We start from the raw sequence: 24092 nt of genomic DNA, 5'->3' as shown, positions 1-24092 counted from the left end.
GAAAAAGAGGTTTAATGGACTCACAGTGCCACATGGCTGGGCAGGACTCACAATCATGGCGGAAGACGAAAGTCACATCTTACATGGCAACAGGCAAGAGAGAAAATGAGAGCCAAGTGAAAGAGGAACGCCCTTATAAAACCAACAGATCCCATAAGACTTATTCACTACCACGAGAACAGTATGGAGGAAACTGCCCGCATGATTCAGCTATCTCCCACCGGGTCCCTCCTACAACACGTGGGAATTTTGGGAGCTACAATTCAAGAGGAAATTTGGGTGAGGACACAAAGTCAAACCGTATCACTATCCTCTAAGGTTATTACTATCACATTAGGGAAGTGTAAGATTCATTACACTAAGCACTCCCTAAAAACTCTGCTTTGCTGGGGTGTATATTTGGATCTCTGTGCACAGTGGGGGCACTAAGTTGCGTGTGGTGCCCTAGAAAGGCGCAGGCCCAGCAGTTGGTAGAATGAGCTCCTAAGCTCTGTCATTATTGCATCTTCTCTGGGTAAGTCACTCCAGTCACTTCCTACACTTGAATTTCTGCAGCTAAGGGGGTTAAGGAACCAGCTCTGCCTGCCCACTATGTTGTCGTGGGGATTAAATGAATTGCTAAATGTGAAAAGGTCTTGAAATGTAAAATGTAATAGCATGAAAGGAATATCTCAGTGTAGTCATCTATGCTGACCAGTGCCTGAATTAGAATACAAAATATCGAGGTTAATTTTTTTCACATATTTGTTAAAGAAATGGCATTTAAAATTTTTTTGAAAATAAAATAGTTCTCACATTTCCAGTGGTTAAAAACAAATTCATTCCTTTATTTAACAAATATGTATTAATTACCAGATAAGGGAAAAATATTCTATTGGGTGCATTACGAAGTGCAAAGATTAATTTAATGTGGAGTTGGGAAGGCCAAAGACTTACTATACACTATGTATATGGTATAAACCACATCCTTTCTTCCTATTTACTCATCTTTATAACCCAGGTTTAGCACATGGTGGATGTAAAGCCCTCAATCTGTCATCTTAGTGGCATTTAGACAGGTACTCAACTCCACCTCAATAGCATTCTCATTATTTACATCCGTAGACTAAAAAGGAAGTGGAGAGAGTACAAAATATTTAATGGCTTGGTGCAGTTCCAGTCCTTACTACCATGGATCCACAATTTATTTCACTGTAGGAACAGCCCCATATATTACAACATGGGCTTCCAATGCTAAGAATTTACCTTTGGATAAGCCACTGCATTACTGTTGTGTGTTAGTGCTTGCCTCATAGTTTAGCCCCGATTAGAAACTGTATGGAAATATGCAGAGAAGGGCTTCGTGTCTGAGCAGTGTATTTTTATTTTTCTCTAATGGACAAAACCCGTGGCTGGTATCAGTCCAGTTATCCCACTTTTATTAATATTTGGACACCCAGTTTCACTACAGGCTCTTCACATGCTTTAAAGTAAATTAGCATTTGTTGCCCCCATTTAACCGCTGGAGTAAAGAGAGCCACAGAGGGGAGGAGAGACTTCTGTCCCAGCGCCCAGCACAAGTCACAAGGCAAATGGGCTCAAACTCTTTCTCCCTAAGATCTCTCTGGTTCCAGGCTCATTTACATGATGCTTTTCTTACTTCAAAAGAACATCTTAGATTTTATATGATATCATTCGCTGGCAAGGTTGTTCATTTTTTATATATTCACTGTAACTTTCATATGTTAGAATGAAGCAAGAATATGTACCAAAAAAATGGGGTTGTTTTAGGGACAAGGCTCTCATTTCATGATCTGATTTTTGTCAAGTGACTCATCACGCCTTCTTGTTGCCCTCTAGAAATAGGGATGGTGAGTGCTATCCTTCTCTTACTTGCCATAGTCCAGCCGATACATCATGCAAGATTGCTGTGCAGTGGAGATTTAAAAACCTTCATCTCCCCCTGCCCAGAGAACATGTTCATTTTTCTAGCTGTGGATCAAGACCAAGTTCAGAGGTCAGAGACCTAGCAAGAAATTGGAGTGTGTTCCAGATCTTCAAATAGGTGGGGAACAGAGTCCACCATTCCTTTCCTCCTCTGTTATTCTCCTCACCGATGCTTGGAGTCCAGATTATACTGAGGTGCATGTTGGTACTGATGGAGAATGGGAGTGGGACCAGGATTCAGTGACCCACGTCTGTTTGAGGCTGTTCTATGTTGTTCCATCCAAGCTGAGTGCATTCTTGGCTTCAGGTCAGCACACACCTCCTGGAACGCTGCCTTAGCTTGCACTTTTGATGACGGATTGCTCAGTCCTTAGCATCTCTTCTTTCCTGTGTGTGTGTGTGTATGTGTTTAACTTGTTATTTTACTTGGCTAATCTGCATAGAATTTTTCTAATTCCAATAAACAGAAGTACAATGTGTATTTCCCTGGTTAACTGTACATGCGAAGCCTGGTAGGGAAGCAGATTTTTCTTATTTTAGAAAAGAGCAACTCATTGGTCTTTTGCAGATGATGCTCCTGTGTTGATGAAGACTCCAGTGCCACCAAACAATCTTTGCATCGCCTGCCTTCTTTAGATACCCTCCTCCAGGTGAATGACGCTCTGATTTATGAGAACCCTGGTGTGCACGGAGTTAAAATATTTCCAAATCCTCGATCTCTATCCTATGCATCTATGACCCAGGGTGGGGCTAAGGGTCTTAACCTTGTCACTCTTCCTGAGGACAAGACAAGAGGAGCAGATGAATCCAACTGTGAATGCAGTGTCCCAGAAAAGAGAGGCAAAAATCCTTTATAGCACACTGACCCGTCCCAATCTGTGGTTAGTCATCTGCGATGCTTGCTTGTAGTTTTGATAGCAGAAGGCAACTGGGAAATTGATTTTGCTATTAAATGTATAAGAAAAAGGTAAATGAGTTCCTTGGTATTTTTGTTTTTGTTTTTGTTTTCCAATTTTTAAAGATGGTAACTAGGAGAACTAACACCAGCCAGGCTTGAGTGAATGCAGACAAGACCCCTATAGGCAGCAGAGTGTATTAGTGTAATAATATGCATAGACAACATAACTTGTCAGAGAGGATTATTTCTACTTAGTGAATCGGCAGGAGCCCCTTTGCTCTACTATTCAGCATTTGACTAGGGAAGAGAGTGGGAAGAGAGAGAGAGAGAGAGAGAGAGAGAGAGAGAGAGAGGGAGAGAGAGAGAGAGAGAGGGAGGAGAGGGCGCGTTAGTGAGCAGCGACTGTGGCATTGATGTTTGAGCGTACTTCTGAACTGGCTTTTGTTGAGACTATCAGTATAGAAGCATGCGCTGTCCCAAATCCGCTGTTACTATGAGAAATGAAGAGCTGCTTTTAAGGTATGTTGTTGTGTCCTTTGTTTTTAATGCACGCTTTTCTAGTTTCTAGAGCTGGCTGAGACACTAATTATGCTCTGAATCAAGTAGCTTCCTTACCTTAGAAGAGAAGGGGGGAAAAAGAATCTAAAGAGAGAGAGGGAGATGAAATCGAGACCCAGAGATTGGGAGAAAGAGAGAGCCAGCGAGAGAAAGGCGGAGGACTGCCGTGAGTTCTATTTGTACTAGTTGCCTTTTGAAAGCATATCATGTATTTGCTCACTGCTATTTGTGAGTGGCCAGTGGATAATTTTAAGGGCTCTGAATCTGGCTCTTGGTTCATCTTTTCCTTTGCAATGTCTAAGCCTCTTTCATTTTTATGCACTCTGCATGGAATAATCACCGAAAAAGGAGCTGAGGAGACTCCATATTAGACTTGCGTTCCAAATACTGCTCTAATCTGGACTTAGCCTACCTAAATAGTCCTCGTGTGTTACCAGGTTTGGATCACTTTATCCTGTTTGCCAAAATGTGTACCCGTTTGGAGACCTCCTTCATGCATGGCGTCCTGGGTCCCCATGTATTGAAAGCAAATATTTGTTTCCTGCCTCTATGTTGGGGGTTCTATCACATACCAGGAAGGAGGCACCACTGACCTTTTGGGAAGCAGAGGGAGAATTATGATAGAATTGGCGTCCTGCTTTGAAAAATGTAGTCTTTTGTTTATTTGCTAGCAGACATCGTAGCACTGAATACATCTTTGGGTCTGACAATGGGACCGGTTGAACAATGGAGCTGTCAAACTAGCTTAATGCATGTCTGGGGCTTTATTTTTTTCTTTTTCAACACCCTTTTTATCTCCTATAATCTTGTTTGTATAGACTATCAGAATGAAGAGCTTTTGCAACTGCTTGTTTGTGGTTTTGTGCTTTTAAAAAATTTAGTATCTACCGTTCATAGAGCTTTTTGCATTCTGCCGCTATGTTGGTTGGATTAAGTTAGAGATTTATTGCTTACCTCTCTGTTAACTACTGAAAGAAAACTTATTGATTGAGAATGCTTGTAATACCATTATCAGTCTGGCAAACGCCTTGTGATCAGACCTGCCTCTATGGTATTTAAAGCTTGGGGATTTTTAATTTGCTCATTTGGTGAACTTATGAAACATAGCATGAAAAAGAGTTAAGAGGAATATTTTTGATGTTTATGTAAATTACAGTTTTTAGTCTCTGCTTCTCCCTTTGGCATCTATGTACATAAACAATTTAGAAATTCAAGGACAAGTGAGAACTTTTGCCCTTACAATTTTGGTCACAAACTATTATTACATAGCCTATTAAGTTGTGAAGTTCAAGGTCTCTGTGGAATATATTGATTTTTGATTTATGCTTATGTCCTCATAAAATGCCTTTCTATGCAGGGCAAACATTTCTCACATCTTCAAATATCTTTCATTTTACCAGATAAGCATTGGTTTCTAAGGTAAGAACAGTGAAGCTTTCGACAGAGAAAATGGAAAAATCTGTTTCAAACTTCTCAAATAATGAAACCACTTATATTGCCACATAAGAAATAAAAGAATTGACCCTACAGTAGTGAATTATAATTGATTTACATGAAAATCATTTTACTAAGGTTGACTTCTGTGAAGAATATATCTTATCTAACATTCTAATGTGTTGCTTAATTAGTTGTTTGTGCCACAGCAATATATCAGAATATATTAGTACATTTATAGAGAGAGTTTAAGGACCTCATTTTAAAAAACAGAAGGGAAATCATTTTAAAGGGTAATTTTTAAAAGTTTAGTTGTAAATATTCCCTATTGGATTATATTTTGGTTTAAATTAGTGATGTTCTCAGTCAATAAGAAACAAGATGTATTACTTAGGAAAACAGTTATGAAACAAGCTATTTTTTAGAATTTGGACATGAATTTCAATCTTTTCAATTTAAGTTGAAATGTTTTAAAAAATTTTAATACAGAATTATTAAAATAAATGTTACCGGATAAATAGAATTGCCTTCTGAAGTAGAGATTTTTCTGTGGACAATATTTTCAGAGTGGGGACACTCAAAGCATATGTGCAGCATAATATTTTTTAAGTTATCGGTTGTGAATAGAGTGGATTTTAAATGCATGCTTGTGATGTTGTCTTACTTGCAATGAGATTCGAACTGCTCATTCCATCAGGTATACCAATAACTGCTTTCAAGAAGAGCTCATAAAAGGTAATTGGTGAAGCTTTATATCTGAAGCTGGCACACTGTTTCCGGCACACTCAGATTCTGCTTCCATGGGAAATGTTTAATCCAAAACAAAGGTTGCAAGTCAATTTTGTGTGGGTTGGGAGGAGAGTAGCCTTCTGTGCTCCCTAGCTGCTTGTCCGTGGCCTGCTTAAAGAAACGACTTGGAAACCCCCACGTTGAATTTTTGACTAAATTACCAATTATTTGTCTGTGATCTAGTCACTGTAATTCCTGGGTAGTCACAGTTAGGTCCAGGAACGAGGGAACTCTCTTCTCACTTTGTTTGCTTTTCCGGTGGCTGGATTATTACCAGCTCCCAGAATTTGGAGGCTGCCCCCATTCCAGCATCCGACATACGTATGCCTTTTCCTTTCACCTGATGGGGATGGTGTGAGGTTGCCCGAAGCTGGCAAACTTGTCTACATCTATTTCCACAACAGGAACACGATACGTAATCTGTATCCTTCCATAAGCCTCTACATGTAATAATTCCCCAAGGTAGTGACTTCAACAAATGTTGAAGGAAAATTTAATTCTAAGCCCAGACATGCAGAAAAATGAATAGCAAAAGATTCGAACTGGGAAAATGACTTCTTTTCATAGAAAGTAAATATTGCACCCTAAGCCCTTCTGCCATGAGCTTTGGGAATATTCATATAGATGTGTACTGAGATCTCTAACCCCTGTGTGTGAATATTCCTTGATTTGTTAAAATGAAACCCGACAGTTTTGCTTTTTTAAAAATAAGAGGGTATACAGTTGCAAAAATCTCCTTTTGGGGCTGAAAAACAAATGCGAGCATTTGATTAATATTCATATCTAGAACTTTGTAGCAAATGCAGATTGTGCTAGACGACCGAGGAAGTCATTCAAAGAGTGAATCAATACTAATTATTGTAATCAGGGGGGTTAATTAGGTGAAAACGTGGCTGATAAAAAGTTCATTGAGCACAGCCATGGAAACACACAGGTTGATGGAAAGTAAAATGCACAAGGAAGAGTGTTATGTGGGGATGATCATTCTGTATTTAAGGTGTCCAAATTCATAGACGAAAAGCATACCTTGATTTTGTCATCATGGTAGTGAGTAATTAGTGGGTATTAGAAATACCCACTTCGATTTCTTTGTATAGAGATTTCTGTAACAGTCGTTAACAGAATGCAGTCTGTTTTGTGGCATCATCTTCTTCATGGCATTGATCTGTGCTTCCTGGAACAGTAAGGATCACAAGTCCATTCAGTGGCAATAATGCCTTTTCGGGTCACCTTTATTAGCCTTCACTGAATTTCTTTGCATATTTTGATAATTCCTGGGGAATCTGGGGTGGGGAGCATTCCTGATTCATAAAACTATTGAATGCTTCTGTAATTGTTACTGGATATAGGAGTCTTTTTCTGAACTAACAGTGACTTTTGTTCGGTAGGAAAGACGAGGCAGTGGTTTGGAGAGGATTAAAATTCGTAGCATTTGACTTGGCTGACATTGGAAAGAGAGTGTCCAAGGAGGGACAGGATGCATGAGGTTTTAATGTTGTAGCCCATTCAGAATTGAAATGAAGTGTCCTAGAGCTGAAGCACCTTTCTGATTAAATGGCACCAATTCATAGAGATCGGACTAAGATGGAAGTTGTGTGTGTGTGTGTGTGTGTGTGTGTGTGTGTGTGTGTGTGTGTGTGTCGGACCCTCCATTCAACTCAGAGATGTTGCTGGTTAACCCTGATTTTCGATGAGGTACACTTTGTTCCCAAACACACCGTTCTGCTTCATGGAATGTCGTCAGCAATTATCATGTACAGGTGTGTTTATCTCCCCGCCCCACACACACAGCTTTCTTCTGTGTGACCGATCCAGCACATTTTCTTGTATGTCAAGACCATCAAAGTTAATAGGAAATGGCATCTGTGGAGAGAGGGTGACTCCAGCCCTGAGTGACATGTATTACACGGGCAGATTGAACTCCTGCTACTTTAGCCCATTCCAGGTTGACCCGCCCATGATTGGCTGTTTAGGATCATGATGCATCACTAGAGTTTAGGGAGCAGGACTGGCAGCATGCCCTCAGAAAAAGATAAAAACTAGAGTTTCCCTGCAAGACTATTTAGTTCCACAAAGTTGGTTGTTACGGAAAGGAAAAGCTTGAGGTTTCAAGTTATGATGCTGATACACCTTCGATATGCATTTCATCCCCTTCTTCAGAAGGCCTGCAGCTGCAATCAGTAGAAACTCTGTGTTGAAGCTTACTGGCAGCATCACGGGCTTCTAGCAGGTCTGTGAACTGACTAACTTGGGCACAGTTGTGCCTTTATGTGGAAATTGATGAGTTGCTTTTCATCCTTCCGGTAGGGCTCTCCATCTCAGTCCCACCAGGACAACAGGCCCTGCGATGTTGCTCATGCCTTGCTTTGTGAACAACCTGGGCTGAGAGTCCAGCTCTCCTCTGGGCTCGATGAGAAGGCTGACCTGCTCATTCGGCGATGCCTTTAAGGTATCATGTCTGTAAATGAAAACTCATGTTGACCTTGTTTTTGAAAACTGATTTGATAAAAAGGAATGGAGACCTCATTCCAAGCCTCAGGATGTTTGGTGCCTGCTCTCCAGAAACGATAACCTCCCTCTTCCCTCTGGGTCTGGCTACAGGCCTTAGAAGTATCAGTGAAAACCTCAGTACTAAAAGAACAATCAAGTCAGGACTGGCCTTCTCTCTTCTTTTCCAACTGCCCATTGTAGGTTTTAACAAAGATAGGGGTGGGGGTGTTATAATAGAAATAAGGAGTAAAAATGAAATTTATTAACAATCTACTGTATACCTAGCACTACACTAACTGGTTACTTTTATCTTGTACAATTCAATCCTCAGATATACAAGAGTTAATGGTAGTTGTTATTCCCATTTCAAAGATGGAAAAACTGAGCCCGAGAGAGAGGTAAAGTAACAGGCCTGTAGACACAGTGGGAGGAACTGTGACTCTGTATTCAGCCAAACACCTCACATGAGCCACCTTGACAGTATAACTATTTAATAGTTGACATTTTAAAGACATTTCTTTCTCTCGTGCTGTGGTTCCACTGCACAGACGTTGATTTGTGTCTCCTGGCTTTAACTAGTGGGGAAGTTATACAATTCAACGAGGAACCGTCGCGTAGGATCTGAGGTCAAATCCCTGGTCACTGTTTATAGTTTCAGCTGCTCAGCCCTTCCTAAATTACAGCTCTTTTAAACTTACCTTCCAGTGCCAGTTTTGGGAATGGCATAGGACTGAAGAAATGGAGCATGGTGCTAATGCAGAAAGCATCTAGCAAGTAAGGAAGGAAACATTTTTGAAAGTAGCAATGTAGATTCTAACAACTCTCTCTTCTATACCCTCATTTGTTCACCTTACAATTGAGGAGGTCTTTGAATTAAAGCATCCCATGCCTCACTTCTCTTGGGCTTGAATCTGTGTAATGGGAACAGATGTCAGAAGGAACAATAGACAATTTTAAAGCATTATGAAATTAAAAAGTGAATTTTTATGCATCTAGGGGACCAAAATAGGTCACACTGCCATGAAAACCAATCAAGCAATGAACATACATGGAGTGCTCAATGAAGGACATCGTCTGGGGCCTCAAGGAGCTCACAACAGTCATGGAAGAAAGAGTAGACAGTGGATGAGGAGGGATCAAGTGGCGCAACGCAGAGACAGGGGAGTTGAGTTGGGCCCTGAAAGATGGGCAGATGGAGGTGGGTGAGGGGGAGAGGGAAGATGTCATTAGGACACCCTGAATTCATTTTTATTATGAAAGACAGCAAAATACAATCCTTAGCTTCATCCCCTTTCTTCCTCAGACCCTAAAGTCATTTACATCTCTCCTCTTCTCTTACGTGCCCTATTCCTATGAAATGGGGCAAATATGTAGCTATTCATATACAGAGGAAATTGAGAGGTGAAGCGATTAGGTCACATGACACTTTGTACACAGCGATAGTGGAAGGACAAGATAGAACATACTCCACTCAGCTTGACTAGATAGCCATACCACTTTTGCCTGAAGGTTTTGGGTAGTTCTTTTAAGAGAAAGAAAAAAAATTCCCCTAATGGACTTCATGGGAATTAGCATCAAAAGTAAAGTTAAATAGAAAGTCATTTGGGATTTTCAAAAACCTCTATCCTTGGCTAAAAATGGCTGGAGATTTGAACCATATTATAGGAAAAAAATAAATTTCCTGTGCTCAAAACCTTAATGTATTTTCAACCTACATGTCACTTTAATAGCTTGGTTATATAATTGCTGTAGTGATAATTAGGTTAACACATTGTGCTTCTTATCTGAGGATCACGGTAGGCTTTGATTTTTCAGCCATTCATCTCTATTAGGAAGTACGGAATGGCCACATTTAAGAGAAAGGTCTAGCTGATGAATCAGAAAATTAAATGACTCATTCCCGGTGTCAGTCAACTCTTTGACAGAATGAAATGCTGAATCCAACAGGTCTGGTTCTTAAGCCTCACCATGTCTTCACTCAGTCTGAAAGTAGCGCTTGCCCTGAAAATTCTGATCTGCATGTACTGGATCAGATATCTTCTCATCCCAGTGACCACGAGCTCTTAGGGAGGGATCAGTTACCATAGTGAGTCAAGTAGATTCATGTGCTTCATTTTAACAGAAACCAAAGCTTTGAGTCTCTTAATCCTCACTCTTTTTTCAAGATGTATTTGTTCAGAAAAAGGACAGACATTCAGGCACATGGGGCTGTCATGCCCAGAGAGATTCCCTCTGAAGTGGAGAATTTGATTCCTGCCAAGATCCGTCTCAGACAACCCCACCCTCAAGCTTACCACGTCCATTTCTCTTCCTTTCACCCCACCTGTTGCTGCCTTCTCTGGGACCAAATGTTACGCCCGCAACTGTGTCCTCCCAGCTGTTGCTGTTCAGCTGTTGTAGTTTGTCAAGCGGTAATTTCTCCTTTTTCTAAAATTTAACACCATGTGACAGTAAGATAAGAACTTCTGGCCAATTGGGGAAAACATGTTGTCGGGGTGGGGGTGGTGAGGGGCAGACTGAGAAGGAATGAAAACCTCATTCTGATAAGTGTAAATTTTGTTCCTGCCGCCAGGCTGGCACCAGATAAGGGCACTTGGTATAGTTTGACAAATCTCGGCATCTTCAAGAGGGCACTGGGACATTTCTTCAAAGGATTTTTTTTTTTCTCTGAGTGCCTGCCATGTGCAAATCACAGTGCTAGACAAGGAAATCTTTTTCTTCTCCCCACCCCTTCCCCAGACGTCTCCTTCCCAATTTTCACATCCTATTGACTCCCTTCACAGTGGACAGTCTTCCATCCTCCCCCCTCCTCTTCCTGGTAACGTCTGGAAAGGAATCCCAGGGCTCACCGCGAAGACAGCTGTTCCTAGTTCAGAAATCAGCCTTGGTCAAGGCAAGTCAAACGTGATTTCTCTGGCAGACGAGCAACCCAAGGCTCCTCTCTTCACTTTGGTAGCCACCTACCTTCTCAGACACGCAGCTGGAGAGGAAGTTTCTGCCATTGTCTGGCTCCCATTTGAGAGAGAGGAGGAGAAAAGAGAGAAAGAGAAAAAGAAAGAAAGAAAGAAAGAAAGAAAGAAAGAAAGGAAGGAAGGAAGGAAGGAAGGAAGGAAGGAAGGAAGGAAGGAAGGAAGGAAGGAAGGGAAGGCCTGCAATCTTGGTACAATGGAGAAAGGAGAAAAAGGAAAGGGCAAGTTAGAGAGGGAAGTGATGAGATGGTTGGGCTCTGGGTGCGAGAGATCCACAGTGCTGACATTTCATTCCCTTGGATTGGAAGCTGCAGAACACCCTAGCGGGGTCCCTCCTTTGCGAGTGAGAAGGTATGTATCCAAGGAACCGTCTTCAGCTTGAAGGTCCCTTCACAAGGGAGATAAATTCACTATGATGTATTTTGGCTCTATGAAAAACAGCTTCAGAAAAACACAAGATTGCAAAAAATAAAAATAAATAGAAACCAGTAGAAGCTATTCTCAAGCAACGGTGACTACTTACTATTCCCTGAAAAAATGTAAAATGAGCTTAATAACGATTTCATCTTTATTGGCATTTACTTTTACTTAAATCGCCTTAGAAATGTGATAATGTCACCGTTCCAGAAGTTATCAAGATAGAGGGAAAATAAGTGATCATTTAAAACTTATAATTGGCGATATAAATATTTATTGTTTAAGTGATATCATTGTGGAACCAACAAGAGCTAGGCTTACAATATATCACTTAAGGATATGTATGGGGTTTTTGTTAACACATTTAAAAAATGTTTATTTTTGCAAGTTGCTAATGAAACTGCAGTAAGCCAAGAACAAACTTGTGGTCACAAAGTCAGATACTCTCTCAGGTACTTAAAATTCATGTGGATTTCAAATGTATTGCCTGGCAATGATGGGAAATCCCCTCACAGGGCCTGTACTGCTTGCTCCAAATGGCTGTGAGCACACTGGACTTGTTTTGTGTTTCTTTGCTGTTGCTGTTAACTGAAACAGCTATGCTAATAAAATTTGAATTTGCAAATGTGATAGAGGAAAGATGTTTTGCATCCTGGTTTGTCATGACGAGCCAGAAATGAGAAGGAAAAAGAAATCCTTCAGTAAAGGTGGCTTTTTGAGTTGACTGAACAAGGCTAGTACATCTTTGTTCTGTAGTTGCAGGGCTGATAGCTACTGTCTTTTAAGTGATGCTAACATGGGAAGCTGTGTATAGGAATAATAAAAAATAGAAATGTCACAAGATATACAGGGTTGTCTGCAGGAGCAGAAAATTAACTATTGGGTTATAAACATGGGTCACGATATATCGAGTACCAGTCCCTAAATTATAGTAGCAACTTTGTACAAAAATGTTGAAAGATCTCTAGTCAGTGGACTGTATTCTGGTTCATTCATTGAGTGAGGTGGCAGAAAAAGGGTTTGTATTCCAATTCAAGCAGTTTGTACTCTGTGTACAAATGCATTTATTAGCACTGTTTCTATTGAGTTTTTGTTTTTTTTTTTTTAAATGCCAGTGATAATTCAGTGTTCAGACAATGACCTGTGGACAAAACTCTGTATGAGATGAGGTTCCAAGAGGGAAGTGGAGCTGAAACGGCACAGTGCTTTCCCTTGCCTGGGAAGGCCTCATATAAAATGAGGTCATTCAGAAACTTTCCCTTGAAGTGCTTCCAATTCTTGAATTGCCTTTTGTTTGGGAAATGAATAGCAAGTTGATTAAAAAAAGGAGACAATTAGGGAAGGTAGGGGGATGGGGTGAGAGAAGAGCTCAAGGTTTTTCTACAATGCAGCTAAAACTATGAGGAAACTTCATTGTTCAGGACAGCCTGGTCCCCAGTGATGGCAACACAGGGTGGTGTCACCAACCTGTTCACATCCACAGGTGGGGCCAGCTGATGGCGTCGTCCCCTCCACTGCTGTCAATAAGATCCTTGGCTATAAAATAGCTTCATTGAGCCTGAGCGTTCAACAGCGACCCCATAGAGCTGTCTGCCAAATAACTCCACCTGCCAAAACATGATACCTGATGGCTCGTTACTGCATGAAAATTAAAAAAGGGGCCCTGTTGAGTTGTTTTTAGATTTTTTTTTTTCTTCCTACCAAAGCAGTGAAATGAGAAATTGAAGCTTTTCATCGGGTGGTATTTGGTTGGGTGTTCTTGTTTTGTTTTCTCAAGAGCTTTTGAAATTTGTATTTTTACAAATGGCTTTTGTGTATGTGCTGTGATCATGGAAACCGACTCGATATTAGAAATGAAAGCTACAAATGGAAGACTGTTGTGAATAACCTATGGTGGGGGGGTGACGTGTGTGAGTATTTTGTTTCCCTCTGGTACCTACCTCAAGTGCCTATGCAATCACTACATTATTTATGTATTTGGCAGCCAAAGTATTTAAACTCAGATACATCCCATAAGCTCTCCTCGGTTCACATCACCATATCCCATGTAGAGTGAGTTTTCTTTTATATTTGACCCTGATTTTGTTTATATCTTTAAATTGCAAAAGCAAATGTGCTTTGAAAACTATGTTACACAGTAGTTAAATAAGGCAGTAACCTATGCACTTGGAATTCTCTCTCTATGACCTACTTACATACTACTTCACCCTCCTCATAGTATGATTAAAAGCTGCTTTGAATCCACTATTGCCTCAAGGGATTTGAGGCTAGAATTTAACAAACTGCTGAGAAGGTTTAAGTCAGTAAGAGGGCTTCCTTACAGCTTCTTCCAACTAATTCACATGCAATTAAAGAGAAAATAAGTATTTCAGAAGCGTACATGTTAATGAAACATGTTCTACCTTATAGAATGTAGATATATATGGAACTTTATGCTATGGCTGATTAGAAAATGTTTTTCATTTTGATTAATACAGTTGTGTTTTGCTTCCGTTTTGGAGGCCAATTCTGCTCCTTTCTTAAAATAATTTTTATATAGTCAGCTCATTATATATTATATGTATATATTATTTATGCAAATAACATATGGAAAATCAAGAACTGTCAAGGTTTGTCTTCATTTATCCAGCTAATTATTAAGATAATTGAAAGACCAACTAAAATCCTGTAATTTCAAAGGCAGAACAGTAGCTGGGGAATAAATGTAGCTTAGTAGTCTGAGGTCAAGTTTGGCCCTTTGGGAGCATAAGAATTCACTCGATTGCAACCATTTCTCAGTTCCTTAGGAGCCTAGACCTGGTTCCTCCAGTAAGGTAGTATTTAAAAAATTAAGGTTAGTTTAGCCCTACATCTAACGATCTTGGAAATCGAAGGTCAAAAGCCAGATATATTGTTCAGCTGAAGAAGGCAACCAAGTCCAATAAGCACGTGTGGACTTAATTGAAAATCCCAGGTCTGATACTTTATATTGCTCAATGCATCAAACCTGGATTTAAAATTGGTATGTAAGTATCCATTTGCCTTCATAACCTCTAAAGATAGTTAGCTGTCATCACACAAGAAACTGGTGAGAAAAAAATTAAAATCATATTTTCTCTATGTCATGTCTGATACATTTAACTACTTGTGACTTGGTTGTTTAACCCTCTGGTTTGTGTGATGGTATCCTCAGGCATAATTTGTGAGGAGAAAGCCCAGCTTCCTAGCACAGTTCTGATTTTTAGAAAAACAAAGACTGAAAATTACGTATTTCAAACAAAACCATAATGTGTGTGTGCATGCATGTTTGTCTAGGTATATAGCATATAGCTGTATAGACACATACATTGCCCTTAAAGTTGAAGATGTCATTACAAAATCAAGTCATGGTTTCCCTAAGAAGTAAACTAAACTTTTCGTATGCAATTTATGATGATTCAGAATGTGAAATACGCCACGAAGTCTTACATACTTCTGACTACACTGTGAAAAGTTTGCTACCCAAATAATCAACTAAACAATGAGAACGATCAATTAGAATGTCACCTTAGAAACGAATTAATTTTCCAGAATTTATGCAAATCACTTAAAAATTAAACTCGCCAGCTTCTCTGTTTTTTTCCTAAGAGTTTGGCCATTTTTCTCAATTCTTGTTAGTAAATCAGTCACAAATCTTAAGTGGGTATTTAAGCTTCATGGCCCTTACATTACAGACCTAACACTCGTGAATTCACTCAGCTGGTTTCTAATTATTGTGTTAAATACTAGGAAATGGCAGATTGATGATTTATCGTTTGTGTAGAAAACGTGATTTATGACTTTATTTTCAGCCGCTTATACTTCTTAGTGTTTGCAAGATGACAGAAGAGGCAGTGCCATCGTGCAGAGGCAGGTTTGTCTTCCTTAGGGCACTGCGATAAGTCCCTAAATGTCACTTGGGTCATATATCTGATCTTTACTTCGCCTAAACCTCCTATACCCTTTCGGTGATCGCCGTTAGTTCCTGCCCGGGCAGGCACACCACACCGAGGAGCATCGAAGCGAACCCTCGGGCTGCTCGCCTCCCGCCGCTGGGCTCTGGGAGCGCGGCTCGGGTCTGGAAGTGGAGCGGGCTTTGGCGCCCGGGTGGCCCTAAACCTACTGCGAGCGGCCACGGCGGCCTCTTGCCAGGGACCCCCGGGCGGGGGAGCAGAGCCAGGCGGGGAGCGGGTTTGCCTTCGGGGGCCCGGGGGACCCTGAGAAGTCTGGCCGTGCCCCGGCGGTGAGCGCGGCGGCGGCGGCCCGCCCTGGGTCCCCGCGGGGCGGGGCCGGGTTCGGGGCCGCGCTCTGGGCCGGCGGGCCCGCAGGGGTTAAGCGGCGGCGGGCGCCCCGCGAGCTCCGCCCCCGCCCGCCGCACCTGGCGCTCGGCAGCCGGCCGCCCCGGCGCTGGATTTCGGAGGGGATTGGCGGAGCGCGAGGAGAGAATGTGACAAGTGCCGGCTCGGCGGCCGCCGGGGGAGGCCGCGCGCACCTGTCCCTGCCCGTCTCGCGCCGCCCGCGGCCGCTCGGACGCGCGCAGAGCCGCCCCCCGCCGCCGCCGCGTGCGCCCGCGAACATGACTTCTGCCTTCAAGCTGGATTTCCTCCCGGACATGATGGTCGAGAGCCGCCTGCTCGTTCCTGACAGAATGTGAGTGGCGCCGCGTCCCGAGGCCGGGCGAGCGGGCGTCCTCCCCTCAGAGTCGGCGGCGCGAAGGGGACGGGCGGCGCCCGCGGCTCCCGGGCGCGACTTGGCCGCTTCGGAGCCGCCGCCTCCCTCGGCCTTCGGAGGCCGGCGCGGGACGCGGGAGGAGGGAGCGGGTGCGGACGAGCGGCGCCGGCGGTGCGGGGCGCGGGGCTTGCCGGAGGGGCGAGCCGGGCGCGGCGTCCCGGAGACCGGGCGGGGTCCGCGAGTCCGGGTGAGGACCAGCGGGCGGGGCGCGGCGTCCCGGGTCCCCGCGGGGTGAGTGGGGGACGGGCGGGGTCCACGGGCCGGGGCGAGGATCCGCGAGCGGGGTGAGCGGGGCGCGGCGTCCCGGGTCCCCGCGGGGTGAGTGAACGGGCGGGGTCCATGGGCCGGGGCGAGGACCCGCGAGCGGGGTGAGCGGGGCGCGACGTCCCGGGGTCCGGGCGGGGTCCCGGGGTCCGAGTGGGGACCGGCGAGCCGGGCGCGGAGTCCCGGGGTCCGGTGGGGCGGACGCGGACCGGGTAGAGTCCGGGGGGTCCGGGTGAGGACTGAGCGGGGCGCGGCGTGACGGGGACCGGCGAAGCGGGCACGGGGTCCGGGCGAGGTGCGCGCGTGCGAGTGTGCACGCTCGTGTCATTTGAAATGCGGGGCTGACGGAGCTCTCGTGGCCCGGGGAAAGAGCTTTCTTACCAAATTACCCGCTCATCTGACTTGATATTTGCAAAGATCCTTTCCTAAGGTGGGAGAGGGGAAGCGGAGACAAGGAAGGGCGGGGGGATAATTATAAAGCTTGAAACTAGCCAGGTGTACTTTATTGCAGAAATTAGAGGTAATTTTTACGTAATCATGGTTTGTCTGATATGCAGTCTGTAATTTAATAATTAATGTGATTCTGGTTTTACATGTCGTCAAACTAGGGTAGAGCGTTTATTGGAAGAAGTAGAGAGCTGGGATTCCTGAAGAAAGGAAAGTATGTCTAATTTTTAGCTGGCTTGATAGGAAAGTTTTTATTAGCTCAGAGAAGGTCAGTAGGATCTATTTGTATTTCAGGCATGTTAGGAAAAGGAAACCTAAAAAGAGAGAAAGGATTGCCAGAGCGGGACCAAAAGGTCTGTGTCCTTTTTAGACATTTTAAATTCTCTCTGATCAGGCGAGAAATTGGATAGCGGATCTAAGCTGCAATTAATCTAATCTAGTGGGGGGAAAAAAGGATTTCTATGGTAAGAGTGCATGTAAAATGTTTCCTGTTCTACCCACTGTAGGACTTAACATCCATATTCTTTCTGGCACCTTATGCTACTCTGCAGTATTGAGGTTATTCCAGGCTTTGTGATCCATTTCCCTGGCAACTAACTTTCCCCTGCCATGCTAGATTCTTTTTCTAGCATGTTAAGTGTTATGAGTTAAGAGATTCTTGAGAAACTCTGCAATAGCCAATTATTTGAGCTGCAAGAACCAAAAAAAAAAGGGGGGGGGAGAGCGGAGGAGGGGGATGATAGAATCTGTTATGCAAATTGTCTTTTGAGTGAATATTAAGAGTGTTAACTTGCTTATACATGATCAGGTTCGTCTTTTCAATATTCCTTTTTGGTAGTTTTCTCTTAGATATGAATCATGATTAGTAACATTTCCACGACATTTGTTTTAAGAGACCTCTCTCCTGTCCCCCATCGTAAAATAGATATCTGTGTAGACACCTAATACATGTTTGCACATGAGCTAGTGTGAAAGTTTTATGCGGTTTCTCCTCTAGAGGCTAGAGGGTCCAGGCTGAACTGAAGAATTCGCCTAATCGTGATTTTGAATTTATGGTCACCTACTACTTAAGTGACCATAATATAGCTAAGCTGATGAATTCTGTATGAATTTAAAGTGTTAATGACCTCAGAAAGATGCAGTTTCTTGTCAATTAAATTATGAATTATGAAAATTTAATTTATCTTTTTCATTTGGTGGATGAATGTGGCCTGTTCAAGCGATTTGCTCTGAACTGAGCCCTTGTGCCTCAGCCATGGAGTCTCTCCTAACGTGACTTCTACCTCACTTCTCTTCCAAATGTTAGTTATTTCCAAATGATAGCCTTTGGAATCAAACCCAAATTGTTCTCAGCGTTTGTCAGCTGTTGCTTAATTGAACTAAAGGAAGAAAAGAGGATTTGTAAATGATAGTTTTATTATTTGTTTCCAAAATAGCTATTGTGTGTCTCCATAGCCCTGAGAACACTATAGCATGCTTTTACATATCGTTGATAATTAACTCACATTAGATACTGTATCTGGGGGTAGAGGTGTGTGGGGGGGAATATGACAAGTTGAGAATGCCTGAAATCTGCCTAAGTTATAAGTTTTATTGCCGTATTCACGCAGTTGAGAAGATAGCCACGCGGATTTATTGTTTTGGGGACTGGTTGTCATGTGTGGTATATTGCCATTTGGACTAAATTGCAGTCAGCTAGATATTGGCCTATTCCTAAAAGGAACTTAAAGCATAGGGGCTTTTCTGCTGTTGATTTTTCCAAAGCAGTAGAATATTTTCAGTGGCGTTTTCCCACAAGAATATATTAGATAAGTTTGCAAGATGTAATATGTTTGAGTCCTCAAGGCAGATGAACAAATAGCTTTTGAGATGAATTATTACGCTTGATGGCCCCACGAGCTATCCACTGTTTAAAGAGCCCAGATCATTTAAGGCTCTGTAGTGGTGTAGAATTGCTGCAATATATGCTTAAAAGTTTTAGGGTTTTAAACATTCAGTTTCAAAACTATAAATGGAAATGGACATTTTAAATAATCGTGGCTATTAAAGTTTCATTGTCTTTGTGTTACTATAGAATATCATCTACAATATTAGCAACACAGCATAATGAAAACAGGCACTGATTTTTTTAAAATTTGATTTTAAACTGACGGTTTTTGATTAAGATGGGGGGGAGTGTTTCCTCCTTTGATTCGCCTTTTTAATGACCATATACATGCATTTAGGGTTTGTAAGTGGTCTTGAATTTTTAAACATAAACTAATAAATGATGTCTCAGAAATGAGAAATTACAGTTAGAAAGACTGACAAACACAGCTTAAAAAGCATTAGGTGTTAGAATAAGACACTGAGAAGAGTCTACCAATAAATTAAAAATAAATCTTAATTTTTTTTTACAGTTGGTAGGTCACCTTATTGAAAATGAGAAAACTTATGTTGATTGTAAATTCATCAGCTTAATGAACTAGCTTTTTGTTAAGTCCTTTCAAGTTAGGATAACTGGCAAAGTACCTATCAGTGTATAATTAAACTGAAAGGTGGTTCTAAGGACATCATTGTTAAAGCTGAAAAGGGCTTTAGAGACCATCTCGTCAGACCTCATTTTATAGATTAAGAAACTGTTAGAGGGGCAGTGTGACTAGGCCAAGAAGTAATTACTGCCTCCCCGCAAAATAAGGAAACGTGAGTTGTTGGTTGAGTGCCTGCCGTGCCCCAGGATAGTTGATTCACACTGTCTCTAATCTGCAGGGTGGACATTGCCCACGTTTTACAGATGAGGCTTAAAGAGGTGACCTGCTTGCCCCTGCCACATAGGCAGTAAATGGCAAAGCCGTGGTTTTCAAGTAAGCGAACACATGTGGGGTGGCGTGTCATATTCATGGGTTGATGCAGAGAACAACACTGAATTGAAGGATATAACATACCGTTTTATCAAAATCAAAACTGTGCCACGTGAGAATGAACATAAGAAATAAGTATGTCACCTGATCAGGATTGATGTATGTGAAGCATCATTTTATACTTTCTTATTTGATTCTAATTCGGTTATTCCATATATCTATTAACTAAGCAGAATACATTTTAATTAAAAATCTTTTTGGTTTACAAGGTTCCAGCAAGATGAAGATCAAAAGCAGTGGGGTTCTGTTTTTCTTCTCCATGGGCATTTAAAGTCTATTTAGAAAATACAGTTATAAATAATACGGAGATGACTGGCATTTATCACCTGATACCATGATGCTCATGAAAGGAAATTAAAATGAGAAAAGTCTACAGAAAAGGCTTTGCATATGGTTCTTTAAGGAAAATTTTTAAAGTATTTTTTTCAGTTGAGATTGCTCAGTTAACAGCACATATTATCAGTGGCTTTCCGAGACGAAGAATTCATCCCACATTGGCTTTTTAGAACACTGATGTTATCTTTGATCTGGGCAGAGGTATTATTTTAATTGTTAAATCTTGCTGTTTAATTGTAATTTGCTGGGTTGAGATAACTTTGGCATCTGTTGATGAGATGCAGTGAGCTGGGGAAACAAGACCCTTGAAAGACAAGATAAAAAGGTGATGGGATTTTTAGATATGAACCTAGTAATTAAGATTTCATGGGATCATTTAGAGTGTTTTCCACCTCTCAGTGTTGTTGTTTTTTTTTCTCCCCTAACAGCTATAACAACACTATATTTGGCCTCTGGTAAAAGACTGCAATATCCTTTCCTTTTTTACAGAAATCCCCAAACTTCATTTCTCTTTACCCCTTCCTTGCTTTTATAACACTCGTTTACTTAGCATAAAAAGACAGGTTATGTTTGGCATGCAAAGTGATCTGATACAGTTGAGTGTAACACAACCAGCACCCAATATGACCCAGCTCTTGGGCAAAAAAATCAGGGTAGCGATCATTGTTGAGGCTTATATGTAGATTATAACAGGAATATGATGTCATTGTTGAATTTTTTTGTAGAAACCAACAAAAATGAAAACAAACTCTCATAAATGTTAAGCAATACTATAAGCATTCCGTATCTAATTTGCATTTAAATGGAAAATGTTATATTTTCAACATGATTCAAGGAGCAAAATTAATAAGTCATCAATGTTGTTTATGTTCAATGCTGCACTTTACCCAAACTTAATAGGTCCTTATTTCCACTTTAGAATATTACTGTTTGGGAGATTTTGTTTCTTCAGGGGAGGGTCACATTTTTGCTTTTTGTTTTCAGATTAGGCCATCACAAAGAGTTAGATGTTTGTCCGTGTAATGTTTGTTTTATAGAACCACAGAAGAGAGGGTTTGGAAACTACTAATGATTTCCAGTTCATTAGCACCTACAAGTTCTCATGCATCCTGTTTGTTTCCTCCACCAGGGAGGTGCCGAGTCATATAATGAAGCCAGTATCAGTGGTGTGCTACTTGTGTAGCAGTGCAGAAAATGTATTTTTATTTTTCCTTAAGAAACATCTCTTGCTAAACCTAAGAGAAATGGAGCTGCACATTCCTGGGAAAAACCTATGTGGGAAACAAAAACTAATTAGAGCAGCAAATGTGATGCTCTCAGGTAATTGTAAAATAATTACTCCCCTTTAGCATCATCACCGTGTAATTGTTCCATCCAATATCCTCATGCTCTGAATCCAGATGTGAAGGGATGGAAACCACCTCCTCCTCCTGGGAATGTCTTTTTCATTTAGTGAGAGCTTTAGACTCCTCCTAAAGGACTTTTAAAAGAAAGGGGGAGACATTGAGGGAGATTTTGAACAGCTTCACTCTCCCCATTTGTTCTAAATCATGACAGAAAGTGATTACTCCAACTGTTTTTATAGAAATACAATTCCAGTTATGTGGCCGAAATGCCTTGTGAGCGTATTTGAGATTTACGCATTTACCGTGCCAACCTGGAGTTTTATGAACGGTCTCTTTTATGAACTACAGATTGTATGTTATATTCAGATACTAAGAGTGATGGTTTAAAATCAGCTGATAATTTAAAATGTAATGCTAGTAAGTGTGTAATCCTGTGGCTTTCAAAATGATGTATGAGTACAAATTCAGATTTTGGTTACATTTTATTTACTCCATTTGAATGAATGCCTCAGAGCCAATTTAACCAGCAAATTATTAGACCCATTTTTTTCCTCCTAAAGATTTATGTAAATTAAGTTTAAGCTGTATTTAAACTATCAGGTCGGCTTTATTATTCTGTATTTTTCTATCAGGCTATGTGGCCTTTTACTTAAGGTGGGGTTTTAAATGAAGAAATCTGTGCTGAAGAGTTCTTCGTTTAAACAGTCTGCGTCTTCCAGATCAGCAGCCCACGAGTAAGCTAGGTAGTTGACCAATTTACCAGGATTCCTCTCATAGTAATAGTGCTTTAAAGGTAGGAGTTACATATAATATTTTGATTTTAAATCTCAATAATTAAAGAAGTCAGCCAGGCACGGTTGCTCACGCCTGTAATCCCAGCACTTTGGGAGGCCGAGGCAAGCGGATCACTTGAGGTCAGGAGTTCGAGACCAGCCTGGCCAACATGGCAAAACCTGTGTCTACTAAAAATACAAAAATTAGTTTGCTGTGGTTTCGCATGCCTGTAGTCCCACTTACTTGGGAGGCTGAGGGAGGAGAATCGCCTGAACCTTGGAGGTGGAGGTTGCAGTGAGCTGAGATCGCAGCATTACACTCCAGCGTGGGCGGCAGAGCAAGACTCCGTCGTCTTCTTCTAATAATAATAATGATGAAGAAGTTCCAGAAGTTTGTCTCTTCAGTGAGACTGTGTGGTGCTATCTGTCATAACCACAGAAATCCAGTCCCCCCAGCACCACAGCTGCTTTGTCACACTTACAAGCTCCAATAGGACTGAAGATTTCCTGCTTTCACAGATGAAGGTGGTGACTCACTACTCAGGGAGAATGAAATTCGGGTCAGCTGATTTGTTTGACATCTTGACATAGCTTTTGGACAGCTTAAATTGTTTTTGGTGCCGTAACAGTATACTCCTAAGTACTTCAATTTACATACTAAGTCTAAAATTCTGTGCTTTTATGCTGAAAGTCTTGATTTTATGCTTTTTCTAAAGTTCACAGCTTGACTAGAACTCATTAAATTTTAAGGTGGTGTTTTATATCCTTTTCCCCAAATCATGTCTTCCTTTCTCCTAGTAGCAGGAAAGTTGAATCTCATTTATTTGACACAAAGACCATCACGTCCTTCAGGCTAAAATAGTAAAATAATTTGTTACTTACTTGAATGTGGTCAGTAGGCCTAAAATATGTGCGGGGGGCATATGTATATATATGTGACTATATATCTGGAAAGTCATCTTATTGGACATATGGTTAGGCTTTGTGTCCTCACCCAGATCTTATCTCGAATTGTAGTCACCATAATCCCCACGTGTCAAGGGAGAGAGCAGGTGAAGGTAATTGAATTACAGGGTTTCCCACGTGCTGTTCTCGTGGTAGTGAGTTCTCACAAGATCTGATGGTTTTATAAGGGGCGCTTCCCCCTTTGTTCAATGCTTTCCCAATTGCCACTTTGTGACGAAGGTGCCTTGCTTCACCTTACCTTTCTGCCATGACTGTAAGTTTCCTGAAGTCTCCCCAGCCATGCTGAACTGTGAGTCAATTAAAACTATTTTCTTTATAAATTACTCAGTCTCAGGCAGTTCTTAATAGCAGTATGAAAATGGACTAATATAGCATAGTTCTTCGCTTTCTTAAGATATTTGCCATGAAATGGTCTTTGGTTACAAAAGTCATGATACTTGTGTATTTGGATTATTATCATTGTAACTGAAAGATTTTATGTTCAGAAAAGTTTCATATTGTGACCAGAGATGTACTGCCAATTAGTGATACTGCTAGAAAAAAGTCTCGGGACTGTATTTCGACTCTTCTGCCCAGAACTTTGGATTAACTCCCATGAAGGGTGAAGACAACCTCACTCTGGCAATCCTGCCGTGTTACTGGGTGAAAAGCTGAGACTCTTTCCCTTTTGAGGGCCTCTTTTCTCCTCACTGCTGAGTCCTTGGATGTGGGCGCTTCTTCTCTTTCTCAGTGGCAATTGAGGTGTTGCTACTCCTGAGGTCTTTTCAGAGTGAGAGTAGGAAGAAAAACGGGCTCTTCACAGAGAAATCTGGACAGCTGGGCCTTTGCGGATGTTGTCTTATTGCACAGAT

General features: G+C 41.6%; 1 protein-coding gene across 33 annotated transcripts in view; it reads left to right on the top strand.

Annotated features, from left to right (window-relative positions):
* The window catches only part of LOC105490600 (CUGBP Elav-like family member 2), a 649919-nt gene that overhangs the window by 317292 nt on the left and 308535 nt on the right, over positions 1–24092 (top strand). For 6 of the 33 annotated variants that reach the window (XM_071068817.1, XM_071068816.1, XM_071068811.1 and 3 more), the window contains exon 1: positions 15839–16128. The exons of 7 other annotated variants lie outside the window; for them this stretch is intronic. In XM_071068817.1, the coding sequence (XP_070924918.1) occupies positions 16055–16128 (74 nt within the window). In that variant the 5' untranslated portion in view covers positions 15839–16054. 20 more of the 33 variants (XM_071068822.1, XM_071068821.1, XM_071068819.1 and 17 more) reach the window with 16 other exon arrangements.

Source organism: Macaca nemestrina, chromosome 9 (assembly GCF_043159975.1).
Source record: "Macaca nemestrina isolate mMacNem1 chromosome 9, mMacNem.hap1, whole genome shotgun sequence".
Classification (NCBI taxonomy): domain Eukaryota; kingdom Metazoa; phylum Chordata; class Mammalia; order Primates; family Cercopithecidae; genus Macaca; species Macaca nemestrina.
This window is presented reverse-complemented; position numbering and strand designations above follow the sequence as displayed.